Here is a 14,112-nt window from a genome sequence, read left to right as displayed (position 1 = left end):
TGCTCAGGGCAGTGCTGGCATCTAGCAGGTGTCCAGCAATTACACTGACCACTACATGTTCAAGTGAAGGGAACAGAGAAAAAGTAGACTCAGGATCTGGATGTGTGTTATTCTATATACTTCGCGTTTCTTTGTCGTGTATAAAGTGATCTTTATGCACTGGGAAAGCATAAAGGAGATTCTGTTTTCACAACTCTGTGATTAAAGGACCTATGGTAGAACTATAGTTTAAAGAAAGGAAATAATATGAGCTTCTGTAAACTCTCACCCTCTTAAGAGCAAGAGAATATCCCTGGGGGCTCATAAACCAAATTAATTAGATTCAATTCAGTTCTATAATTCTTTCTACAAATATTTCTTCAGTACCTACATAGTGTAAGTTTTCAGGAATATGTACTCGGTTATTAACCAGATGGAAACCCTGGTGGCACAGTGGTTAAATCCTAGCCAGAGTCCTACTGGACTAGACCAGAGCCCACAGAACATGGCTTTAGGTACCTCTCTAATCTCCCACCATATAAAGGGATTCCAGTTTGAAGAGTCCTGAGCCAGTGAGCCCCAAAATCCTCCAGGGCACTGGCTAGTTTTTACACAAGCCTTGGGGACATGTCAAAGGACCCATTGCCCTCAGACTTAGAGGACCCCAGAAAGGTTGGAGGATAGTGTATACACCATGTTCGTGAACCTATGCTTTCCTCATATGTGCATGTGTATTTTCAGGTTTTTTTTTAAGCTATCATATTTTGATGGTATTATAAAAGGAGTATCAAACATTTTCAACAAACTACCTCCAAGTGTTTCCTTCTGAAAAATCAGCCAGTGAAAACCCTGTGGATCATAAGGGTCTGATCCCGCTGTGTATGGGGTCGCCAGGAGTTGGAGGCCAGCTTGACAGCAGCTAACAACAAATTTCCCTATTTCTCCAAGTATGAAAAACAAACAAACAGATAAATAATAAATACTTGAAAAGGAGTTCTAAAGATTGTGTAAAGGGGGACACCAAGTGCCATTTCTCTTTCTGGAGGGAAATAGCTGATCAAGAGGTCCAGAGACACAAAGATGAAAGTAGCATAATTAGAACCAGCACATACCTTTCAGGAAACATCATCATCTTTTCACCCAAATATTATCCTCAGTTTGGAAAAAAGAAATACATTAATACGTAGAAAGTAATTTTTATCCTTATCCATTAATTGTCTGTTTCTTTAACAGGATGATATGATTGCTAAAAGAAGGGCTGAACTTATATCAGAAAGAGAGAAAAAAAAGAAAAGGGAGGTAAGTAAATGGTGTAAAATTTTAAAAAGCAGAGGAAAACATCTTGAAGGAAATATACAGTGTTTGCATATGAGTGTGAATGATACATCGTTTTGATTTTCTTCTTTATGCTTTTTGTTATTCCATAACTGCTTTTATCGTTTTTGTAATCAGAAAACTGAACAGTTTTTAAAGGAAAGAACACTACTAAAGATAGTTAAAATAATCTAATATAAAATATGGTATAATCTAATGTAAAATATGTTGTTTTTGGACTTTTATCTTTGCTTCCCACACTTCCAGCCAATGCCACAGGTAGATGGGCTGGAGAGAGATCACTAGACAGGAAGCCCTGCGAAGTTGTGCTAAAATGTACATTATCTCTAGATAAACAGTGGAATGGGGCATCGCCTGTGAACCTTCAGACTCAGATACTTGTGCAGGATGCTCAATACAGCTCTTTTTCTCCATCTGCTGGTTTTTAAATAGGATAAACCTTGAAGATCATGGATTTTGTTTGTTAAGAGAGAGCTATTCACTAGCAGACCCAAATGCCACAGCCAGGCAACTCAAGAGTGCAGAGGTTAGAAGGAGAGGTGACTGTATAAGCTAGCTCTAAAAAGGACCTGAGGCTCATTCATACAACCAGCTTATAAGTAACCCTGCACCATCAAGACAAATGATAACAAAACCCCTTTCTTCTTCCATTTCCTTCTGGCTTAAGGCACTTTTTAACATCTTTTCAAGGTTGACACTCCTGTAATCTGATTTCCATCTATATAAAAATGTTTGGCCAAACAAGGAGGAGAAAAGAAGAATAACAGAAAATACTACTTGCTGGAAACAACCACATACATCTCTGGGGTGGTGATGTTGGATTTGGATGTAGAGGGCTGCTGAAGCAATGCAGCTGTAACCGTGGGCACAAAATGTTACAGATGAGCCTAAACAATTGTTGCCTTTGTCCAGGCAAAATCTTTACAACCACAAGCAGATCTAAAACTATTAGACGAAGGAAGTTATGACACTACCTATTTTTGGGTTTTTTTTTTTTTTAATGCTATTTTTAGGTTTTTTAAAGAACTCTTTGCTTCATTATTTACCTTGGTCTTCATTCCTTTATTCAGTCAGTTAACCATGTCTTCGGCTGGGTTCTCTAGAGAAGCAAAACCAGTGAAGTGTATAAATATGTATATAGAGAGAGATTTGTATCAAGGAAATGCCTCATGTGGTTGTAGAGGCTGAAAAGTCCCAAGTCCTTGGGTTAGGCTGGAGGCTTCTCTAGTGGTTCCATTTAGAATCACCTCAAATGTCTCAGCAACACATTATGGAAGGAGTCCAGACGGGGGAAGAAGTCCAGACTTTGGCATCAAGCTGACCTCAAATGGTATCCTCTCTCTAGTTCTCACTTGCTTTGTCACTACTGGATCTCCACTGCTTGCACATAGTAGGTACTCAATATATAGTTGTTTTTCTATTGTTGTTGTTAGGTGCCATCAAGTCAGTTCCAACTCATAGCAACCCTATATACAGGAGAACGAAACACTGCTCAGTCCTGCACCATCCACACAATCATTGCTATGCTTGAGCCCATTGTTGCAGCCACTGCGTCAATCCATCTCACTGAGGGTCTTCCTCTTTTTTGCTGACGCTCTACTTTACCAAGCATGATGTCCTTCTCCAGGGACTGGTCCCTCCTGATAACATGTCCAAAGTACATGAGACAAAGTCTCACCATTGTTGCTTCTAAGGAGAATTCTGGCTGTACTTCTTCCAAGACAGATTTGTTCATTCTTCTGGAAGTCCAGGAGCCCTCGTGGCACAGTGGTTAAGAGCTATGGCTGCTAACCAAAAGGTCGGCAGTTCAAATCCGCCAGCTGCCCCTTGGAAGCCCTATGGGGAAATTCCACTTTGTCCTATAGAGTCACTGTGAGTCAGAATGGAGTCAATACCAACAAGTCAATGGGCAGTCCATGGTATATTCAATATTCTTCACCAACACCATAATTCCAAGGCATCAATTCTTCTTCAGTCTTCCTTATTCATTGTCCAGCTTTCACATGCACATGATGCAATTGAAAATACCATGGCTTGGCCCTGAACACCTTTTATCTCAGCACTGAAGTCACTCCTGAGGTTCACCCTTCAGCCAAAGATTAGACAGGCCCGTAAAACTAAATGAGACTAAATGGGCAGCTCAGGGGTAAGGATGAAAAGGCAGAAGGGGACAGGAAAGCTGGTAATGGGGAACCCAAGGTCAAGAAGGGGTGAGTGTTGACGTATCGTGAGGTTGGCAACAAATGTCATGAAACAATATGGGCATTAATTGTTTAATGAGAAACTAGTTTGCTCTGTAAACCTTCATCTAAAGTACAATAAATAAGATAAATTACCATGGCTTGGGTCAGGCACACCTTAGTCCTCAAGGTGACGTCTTTGCTTTTTAACATTTTAAAGAGCTCTTTTGCGGCAGATTTGCCCAATGCGATATGGCATTTGATTTCTTGACTGCTGGTTCCATGGGTGTTGATTGTGGATCCAAGTAAAATGAAATCCTTGACAACTTTAATCTTTTCTCCGTTTATAATGATGTTGCTTATTGGTCCAGTTGTGAGGGCTTTTGTTTTCTTTATGTTGAGGTGTAATCCATACTGAAGGCTGTAGTCTTTGATCTTCATCAGTAAGTTCTTCAAGTCCTCCTTCTTCACTTTCATCAAGCAAGGTTGTGTTGTCAGCATATCAAAAGTTAATGAGTCTTCCTCCAATCCTTATGCTGAGTTCTTTTCTATATAGTCCAGCTTCTAGAATTATTTGCTTTAGCATACAGATTGAATAAGTATGGTGAAAGGATAGAACCCTGATGGACATCTTTCCTGACTTTAAGCCACACAATATCCCTTCTGTCCAAACGACTGCCTCTATGTACAAGTTCTGCATGAGTACTATTAAGTGTTCTGGAATTTCCATTCTTCGAAATACTATCCATGATTTTTTATGATCCACACAGTTGAATGCCTTTGCATAGTCAGTAAAACACAGGTAAACATCTTTCAGGTGTTCTCTGCTTTCAGCCAGGATACACCTAACATCAGCAATGATATCTGTCATTCCACATCCTCTTCTGAATCCAGTTTGAATTTCTGGTAGTTCCCCATTGAGGTACTGCAGCAACTGCTTTTGAATGATATTCAGCAAAATTTTACATGTGTTTGATATTAATGATATTGTTCGATAATTTTTTCAAAAGTAGACCACCAGGTTCTTCTTCCTAGTCTAAGTCTGGAAGCTCTGCTGAGACCTGTCCACCATGGGTGACCCTGCTGGTATTCAAAATACTGGTGGCAAAACTTCCAGCATCACGGCGACATGCAGGACACCACAGTATGGCAAACAGAGACAAGTGGTAGTGTCCTGGTGCTGTAGCATAGCATTGAGTAAGTTACTTAAACCTCTCTGAGCCTATGCTTTTTCATTGTAAAATGGGAAAATTAATAATTCCTAAATTCCCTCACTAATAATAATTTAATTTCTTTGTTATGCTTTAATTAGATCTACTTTTTCTTTAGAATTAGTTTTCAGGATCAATGAAAAATGTTTTTAATTTATAATTTTTCCATTTGCCAACATTAGAATGATGTGTTTTCTTATAATTTTTTAATTCAAAGATTCAAGTTGGTATGCTACTAGCCTGGGACTTAATCTTTTATGAAATTGGCTGTGTACCCCATAAAATTAAAAGCCCCAAAACCAAACCCACTGCCGTCCAGTCGATTCCGACTCATAGCGAGCCTATAGGGCAGAGCAGAACTGCCCCATAGGGTTTTCAAGGCTCTAAATCTTTATGAGAGCAGACTGCCACATCTTTCTCTCTCGGATTGGCTGCTAGGTTTGAACCACCAACTTTTTGGTTAGCAGCCGAGCACTTAACCCATACAATTAGATTATACAAATGAGCTTTTGGACTACAGCTTCTGAGATTTTTGATTAATTAAAGGTTAAAATTGTGTATGGATTTTTTTCAACTTCTTTGACTGAAATTTTATAAAATATGTCATGTACTACTGCCTCAGGCAGTAAAACACCAAACACATAGTGTGATTGTTATCATCAGTTAATGTGACATCCGGAACTGAATCCATCCTCAGTCCAGATATAGGCTCTGGAGCTTGCTTTCATGAACAGATCTGGAGGCTTTCTCATCACTTGCCTCTGTGTGGAATATGCCGCTACATGACTTACCTTTTTAAAACTAACTGGGGACTCACATGCTGCCATAGCCCTTCCCAGGTGTGGTTTCTTGCCCTCCACAAAAATCAATGCCTCTACTGTCTGACTTCTTAGCAGCAAATAAAACATTTTTAACACTAGAAATCATTTCAAGGTACCAATGTGGCTACTTGGATTAATTTCATAGCAAAACATTGCCATCATGTGGAATTTTAGTCTCATGGTGTGACTAAACAATGTTCTGTAAGCCAACCCCTTTCTTACAGAGATTTATGCTTCATACCTTCCAACTCCTCAGAGGCCTGGCTTCTGCTCTTACTCCTCTCTCTAAATACTCTCACTCCCTCCTGGTTCACTGGCTCCTTTTCTGATGCCCAGGGAACTAAATGGTTTCAAAACTAACATTAAAAAAAGGACAAGAATTGAGAAACAGGGCCCTATAGCTAAACCTCCTTTCAGATAGAGAGGAGCTTGAGCAAGAAACAGGAAGGAATGAGCCCTTATGCTCTTGTCTTCCTCCCACCACCTGGAGGCCCAAATCCCGGCTCCAGGTACCTTTTAAAAGAGCAAGGACTTGATAATAGAAAGATTAGGACATAGCAAGCTAACAGGAGATTGCAGGAATTCTAGATCATGAGAGGGCAAATAGTAGAGTGGGGCTGGAAAGGAGAGAGATTTGAGAGTTACTTAGAAGTGCAGGGAGTCCTGGTGGCACAGTGGTTAAGATCTTGGCTGTTGACTGATTTGAATCTACCACCTGCTGCTTGGAAACTCTATGGGGCAGTTCTACTCTGTCCTACAGGGTTGCTATGAGTCAGAATCAACTCAACAGCAGAGGGTTTGGTTTTGGTTTAGGAGTGCAGTATTTGGTAACAGATTGGATGGCAAAGTCAGAGAGCAATGAGTCAGGATGACTCCCAGGTTTCTAACAAGACGGCGGTGCTCCAACTGAGACAGGGAGAAGAGTGTGGAGCCAATGCAAAACCAAAAACCCAAACCCATTGCCATCAAGTCGATTCTGACTCATAGCAACCCTACAGGACAGAGTAGAACTGCCTCATACGGTTTCCAAGGAATGGCTGGTGGATTCAAACTGCTGACCTTTTGGTTAGCAGCTGAGCTCTTAACAAATGCACCACCAGGGCTCTGGAGCCATTGCATGAGGATGAATATTATGAGCTCCGTTTTGTACAAACAGAACTGTAGTACTTAAAGCCTATACAACACAATATAGTACCAATATCCTCTCATGTTCCTTAGCAGTCACTTACGTGTTGCTCTTATTTCCTCAGATAGGCTATAACTTCCTAAAAGTCATGTACTATTATATTAGTACAGTACTTTATAAAAAGTGACAGTAATAGCAATAATAGCTATCATTTGCATGCTTAGTACATGCCAGAAACTTCGAGATGCAGTGTATTAGTTAATATAGGCCTTCTAGCCATAATCTTTGTGACTCCCACATGATGATTGGGTGGAACTATGCAAGTAAGGTATTTGTGGCCCACCAAGGGGACTGGACAGCTTGCTAATAATGCAAATAAAGTGTATGGAACCCTAATGAGAGGATCGGTCAGTTTTACCATCCCGCTAGGCTTAAAAGAGAGCTAATCCCAGAGCATGAGGGGACCTGACTGCCACTAAGAAGAGCTGGGAGCAGAGCACATCCTTTGGACCCAGGATCCCTGCGCTGAGGTCCTCCTAGACCCGGGAGACACAGAGAGGAGTTATAACACAGAAGACAGAGAGAGGCAGCAGAACCAGGACAGAGCGGGAGAGCTGTAACATCGTGGACGGAGAGAAGCAGTGGTAAAGAAATTGTGGCGGCAGAAGCAGCAGAACCAGGAGACAGTGCAGTGGGCTTCCCTCCCCATGCAGTAAGAGATCTGAGCGCTTTTGGGCTGAGACTTGCTGATGGAGTAGGGTGCCTCCAGGCACTTATCGACAGAGCTAAAAGAACTTTGTAACACCTACTCAAGCAGAGCAGAGGTAGATCTACAGGCCAGGAAGAGGCCTGCCTGCGGCACAGCTGGGAAGAGGCTGTTCTGATCAAAGAACTGTATCTTGAGCGTTCCTGAACCTGAATTGTAACCTATTACCTCCCTAATAAACCCCATAATTGTGAGTATGGTCTATGAGTTCTGTGTGGCCATTGCAGTGAATTATCGAACCCAACAGAGAAGTAGAGAGTGCTGTGGGAGGGACGGTTGGTGTCGGAATTGGTAAAAAGGTTGGAGGGTGGAGGTATGTCCACCTTGGGCTCTTGATGCTGATAGTAATCCTCTCTCCCTCCCTTGAAGTTAGAGGTCAGACACCCACGCTGCACCCTTATTACAGTGTCCTGAGAGCTTTCGCTGTACTAATTTAATTGTCACAAAAACCCTGTGGGGTATGTTGTAAAGAAAAGACTCTCCAACTCTATTAAAGTACAATAAAAATATTTATTGAAGCCAACATGTCATTCAAATGGGGATCATGAAAGCCTCAGAGGTTTGAAGCTTATGGATCCCGGGGAGGGGTACAAATCCCACATAGTTATAATACCATAGGAGAAACTACAAAACACAATAATCAGAATGGTTTACAGTGATTGAGGTCAATCAAAGGTGGGACAAAGCAAAGTGTGATTTTTAACACTATTGGTTATATTATTACATCTGGAATACATTGGTTGGCTAAAGGACATAATTGCAGAGTCCGTGGTCGCAGAACTGGGGTCTCATGACCTTCACAGAACAATGGCATGATGTTGGCATGACAATATTGTCAGCAACAAGTTATTAAACATTACCTCACGCAGAGCATAAGATCTCCTGGGAAGAGCTAACACAAAGAGTTTTCCGTAAGGTTTGGTTACTGATTCACAATCTTAGCCTAACCACAAAACCTTAATAATGGGGTTGGTTTCTAAGCAACAGGGTTTAAATCTGTGTGAAAAGTTACACTAAGCTTTAGCATTTGTTCAGAGATTTTATTTTAGGTCAGAAGCCTCTTTTGATTTTATATCCCATATCGGGTAGGTACTTTTGTTATTCCTGTTTTGCACATGAGGAAACTGATCTTGTTCAAGTTAACAAAGTAAGTGAGTGTTTAATATTCTTTCAATTGCATTATTGTTACTGAAGACTATCAAAAACATGTAACATTCTGACAGCCATAATTATAAAAAACATCAAACATCTTTGTCTATTTATGAGATCACTATGGCATCAGATCTTGAAGGAATTAAATTTCTGGGCATCAGATACTTAAATTTTTACTGTGTTACTGGATGAATTTTGCCATGCCATACCAACCAACATCCAGTTATTACAAAATATTGCAGATGATTAGTTATGGGTGTCGTTCATTACACATTTCATACATATAGGACAAGATAATCTTTTCTTCCTCAGGTTGGTGTTAAAGAAGATGAAGATATTAGTGAGGAAGAACCTGAAGAAGAGGAAGATGATAGTATTGACAACATCCTTGAAGAAGAATTTCCAAAAGAAGAGGAAGACATGAGTGAGGAAGATGAAGAACAGGAAATTGATGCCACTGAACGCCTGAGAAGTGAAGTGGGAGAAAAATTTGAAGCTGATATGAGTAATTTACAAATAATACAGGTTACTACTTTTCTTTCATTTTCATGATTCAAAAAAGTAACATTTAATTTTCACCACATTAAAAAAAAGTAACATTTGGTATGTGTGTGGTTACATAGGTAGATATGGATGCATATATGTATATAGGAAGACATGTGAGTAAATGCACATGCCTGTGGAGGTGTAATTATATGCATATGTATACACATATTTGTGTATGCTGCATGTATATCCACGTATACAACAAACCACATAGCGGGGCACAGTTATGGAGGCTTCCTAGACATACCCAAACAGCTCATGGGGTTGGTTCACTGGGTCAAAAAGCTTGAGGCCATAGTCTCAGGGGACAACTTAGTCAACTGGCATATAACATAGTTCACAAAGATAATGTTCTACATCCGAGTTTGGTGAGTAGCATCTGGGGTCTTAAAAGCTGGGGGGAGGGGGGGACATCCAAGTACTACTATTGATCTCTACTCATATGGAGCAAAAGAGAATAAAGGAAATCAAAGCCTCAAAGAAGAAACTAGTCCATGGGACTAAGAGCCCACATGAATCACAGCCTTTTCTAACCTGAGACCAGAAGAGCTAGATGGTGCCTGGCTACCATTACTGACCTTCTGACCAGGGACACAATCAAAGGTCCCAGATAGAATGGGAGAAAAATATAGAACAAAACTAAAATTCCTAAAAAAAAAAAAGCCAGACCTAGTGGACCGATAGAGACTAGAGGAACCCCTGAGACTATTGCCCTAGATACATTTTGAACTTGGAATTGAAGCTATTTCTGGAGGTCACATTTCAGCGAAATAATAGGTTCGCTTATGAAATAAATAATATCACCTTTGGGTAATGTGCCCCCTTAAACAATTAACTAACCATATGAGACCAAACAGTTACCCAAAACCAAAAATGAGACGGCAAGGAGGGAAAGCGAAGCTAGATCAATAGAAACAGAACAAACAGAATGGAAATAACAAGAATGCTGACTCATTGTAAAAATTGTAACCAATGGCACAGAACAATTTGTATAAAAATTGTTAAAGGTGAACCTAATTCGCTGTGTACACTTTCACCTAGAACACAATAAAATGTTATTTAAAAAAAAAGTAATATTTTAAAATGAAATGAAAATAATTTGGTTTATGCCTTAGTTTTGTTTTTTGTATGTTTTGAAACAAATATATTTTAGGGCTGTATTTCCTTTTGTCAGCCCCACTTATAATTACGAAAACAGATTTATAAATCAAAGGCAACCTGGAAGCCACAGGATCAGAAGTTTGAACAGCCAGCACGTAGCCGCTCAGAAGCTGAAAAACATTTGTTCTTTAGACTGAGTCAGGAGCCCTGGTGGTACAGTGGTTAAAGTGCTCAGCTGCTAACTGAAAGATCAGCAGTTCAAACCTACCAGCTGCTCCAAGGGAGAAAAGACCTGGTGATGTGCTCCTGTGGAAGATTGCAGCCTAGGAAACCCTGTGGTGCAGCTCTGCTCTGTCCTATAGGGTCACAGTGAGTTGGAATCAACTCGAAGGCCCACAACAGACTGAGGCAGTCAGTTACTAGCTGTGTCTATGTGCTGTGTGACTCAATACTACCAGCCTTTTCCTCACTGAATATATTTGGTTTTATGCTTTCACTGCTTAGGATGAATTTGAGAAGTTTTTGATACCGATAATTCACATTAACGGAGCTCGAAAAACCCACATTGTACAATATGTGTTGAACACCAAAGTGAAGCCACTGGTGGAAAATCGTGCAAGCATTTTTGAGAAATGTTATCCAATAGCACCACATCTTGCCCAGAAAATGCTCAGCCTTACCTACAAATATATAAGCTCATTTGGATATTGGGACCCTGTCAAGGTAATGTCAGCAACTGCATTGGAACCATGCTCTTTCTGTACTTTTTTTTTTTTTTTTAAGATATTCTAGGAAAAAGACAATGGATAATATCAAAAGTCGTAAGCATTGTACAGTATTCTTAACTAGATATAAAAATATTTGGTTGTTTTGCCTTTCTGATGTGGAAAAAATAGTTGAAGGATTTAATTTCTTTCGTCTCTTTCTGTAGCAATAACCTAATTACAACTTGGTTTTACCTTTGTAGTAGTGGAAATATTAAACTAGTGATCTACCACTACCTTGCTGTCTAATTTTAGGGAGGTCATTTAGCCTCTGTCATTCTGCTTCCTCACCTTTATTATGGAAGAATATTGCCACCAGGTCTTTGTGATCAAATGCAAGAGTGATAAAACTTTCTGGAAAGTGTGAAACACCACCCAAAATAATGTTTTTAACAGTTAATGCTCATAACAAACTCATTTCTAAGTACTGTTCCAAAAAACAATGTTGTTGTTGTTAGGTGCTGTCGAGTCGGTTCCAACTCATAGCTACCCTGTGTACAACAGAATGAAATGCTCCAGTCCTGCCCCGTCCTCACAGTCATTCTATGCAGTGTCAACAAACAGATTTAATTCCACTGGAATTCAATAGCTTCAAACGTAGGGTGATTTTCAGCAAGTCTTAAGAACACGTTGGTCACAGTTTTAGTCTCTGGGGAATAAGCAGTGGACAAAACAGGCAAGGTTCCTTTTATCATAGAGCTTATATTTAGTTAGGTTGGGGAGGGCGGATAGGCAGTACATAAATAAATAAATACAATTATGTCAGATAGTGCTAAGTGCTATAAAGACAATAAAAGTGTAATGTTGGAGTCTGGGTGGTACAAATGGTTAATGTGCTTGGCTGCTAACCAAAAGGTCTACCCAGAGGCACCTAGAAAGAAAAGCCTTACTTCCAAAAAAAATCAGCCATTGAAAACACTATAGAGCACAGCCCTACTCTGACACACATGGGGTGGCCATGAGTCAGAAACAACTCAGCAGCAACTGGCTTTGGTCAATGTGATGACTGGGTGCAGAAGCTGCTTTAGATGAGACACCTAAATGATTAGGAGGAGCCATGCAAACAGAGTGAGCAGCAAGTGTAAAAGCTTTAATGCAAGAATAAGTTTCTCATGTTTGAGGAACAGAAAGAAGGCCAGTGCAGGTGGAGTTTAATGAGTGGGGAGGAGCGTGGTATGAGAGGATGTTGAATAGAGAAACCAGACTCAAACCAAACCCACTGCCATGAGTAGATTCTGACTCACTGGACCCTATAGGACAGAGTAGAACTGCCCCATAGGGTTTCCAAGGCTGTAGATTTTACAGAAGCAGGCTGCCACGTCTTTCTCCCATGGAGCGGCTGATGGGTTTGAACTGCCACCCTTTCAGTTAGGAGTCAAGCGCTTTAACCACTGCACTAATAGGGCTCCTTGTTGAAGAGAGAAGCCAGGTTTAAATCACATAAGCAGAATAAGCCAAGTGCAATGGGACACCAGTACCATGACTTTGGATTTTCTTTGAAGGGCAGTGGGATGCCACTGGAAGGTTGAGAATGGGGGAGTGACAATATGTTATTTAGGATTTACTTCTGCTGGATAGAATAGGGAGGTGCAACAGTTAATCACTTGGCTGGTAACCAAAAGGTTGGCAGTTCGAATGCACCCAGCAGCTCTAAGGGACAAGAAAACCTATGGGGCAGTTCTGCTCTGTCACATGGGGTTGCTGTCAGTCGTAACTGACTCAACAGCACCTAACAACAACAGATAGGAAAGAACGCAGAGTTATAAGAATGGGATCTCAGAGGTTGAAGGAGCTCTCAGGTTGCTTAGGCCCACCACTCAATCCAAACCTGAGTCACGTCACAACTTTTAACCAATATTCATTCATTCCACCTCTAACAGAGAACTCACTCCTCTAGGTGCTGCCCATCCAATATTCTAACAGCTCTATCCCTTGAAAAAAATTTTTTTCTTATATTGAGTATAAGTTCTGCCCTTTTAAGTCCCACTTTAACATCTACTACCTAAATATAGAAGAAACACATTAAACTTCCTCCACATGAAAATTTTCAGATACTTAAAAACAGCTTTCATATCCCCTTTTAGTTTTCAATTTTCCAAAAAAAATCCTCAGTTCCTACCATTGTTCCTCATATAACATGGCTTCGAGTCTCCAAAACTCCAAGTCTTTCTCTCCTGAACTCATTCCAGTTGGTCTGTACCCTTGAAAATAGAGGTAGAACTGAGCACATTTTTCTTGGTGGCCTTAGACACTCACATTAGAGCAGGTATGACCATCGATGTTATTCTAAATAGTGTAATTTTTAATGTAGCCTAAGATAGTGCATTAGTTATCCATTGCTTCATAACAAATTAATAAATTTTTTTTTTTAAAACTTAGCTCAAAACCCACCCACTGCCGTCGAGTCGATTCTGACTCATAGTGACCCTATAAGACAGAGTAGAACTGCCCCATAGAGTTTCCAAGGAGCGCCTGGAGGATTTGAACTGCCAACTTCTTGGTTAGCAGCTGTAGCACTTAACCACTGTGCCACCAGAGTTTCCTAGCTTAAAAACAGCACACATTATCTCACATTTTCTGGGGGTTAGGAATTTGTGAGTGATTCAGCTGAGATTCTAGCTCACAATCTCCCATGTGGTTACAACTGAGATGTCAAGGGGCTGCAGTCATCTGAAAGCTTGACTGGGGTTGGAGGATCTGCTTCCAAGATGGCTCACTAATACGGCTGTTGGCAGGAGTCCTCAGTTGCTCACTGGCTGTTAGCAGGAGACCTTAATTCCTCACCATGTGGGCCTTCCCATAAGCTGCTTGAGAGTCCTCACAACATGGCTGCTAACTTCTCCCAGAGCGAGCAATCCAACAGAAAGAATTTACAATATCTTTTGTGACCTAGTCTCTAAGTTTCCACACTGTCATTCGTACTTTAATCTGTTTGTTAGAAGTGAGTCACTAAGTTCAGCGCACACTCAAAAGGAGGAGGATTAGTTTCTACCTCTTGAAGGGAGGAGAATTTGTGGTAATATTTTAAAAGCACCACAGATGGCATTCATTTATTGTTAGGCAGGCCACATTGTGGACTTATACTGCACTTAGAGGCAGCCAAGATCCCTAGCTTATTTTTCACACAATGC

At 40.5% G+C, this 14,112-nt stretch overlaps 1 protein-coding gene across 1 annotated transcript in view; it reads left to right on the top strand.

Moving 5' to 3' along the window:
- Window positions 1-14,112, top strand: part of AK9 (adenylate kinase 9) — a 171,428-nt gene that overhangs the window by 124,173 nt on the left and 33,143 nt on the right. Inside the window, exons 30-32 of the mRNA XM_064294766.1 lie at window positions 1,213-1,278; window positions 8,883-9,095; window positions 10,722-10,940. Of these exons, the coding sequence (XP_064150836.1) occupies window positions 1,213-1,278; window positions 8,883-9,095; window positions 10,722-10,940 (498 nt within the window). The remainder of the gene's footprint in view (window positions 1-1,212; window positions 1,279-8,882; window positions 9,096-10,721; window positions 10,941-14,112) is intronic.

Source organism: Loxodonta africana, chromosome 1 (assembly GCF_030014295.1).
Source record: "Loxodonta africana isolate mLoxAfr1 chromosome 1, mLoxAfr1.hap2, whole genome shotgun sequence".
Classification (NCBI taxonomy): Eukaryota; Metazoa; Chordata; class Mammalia; order Proboscidea; family Elephantidae; genus Loxodonta; species Loxodonta africana.
This window is presented reverse-complemented; position numbering and strand designations above follow the sequence as displayed.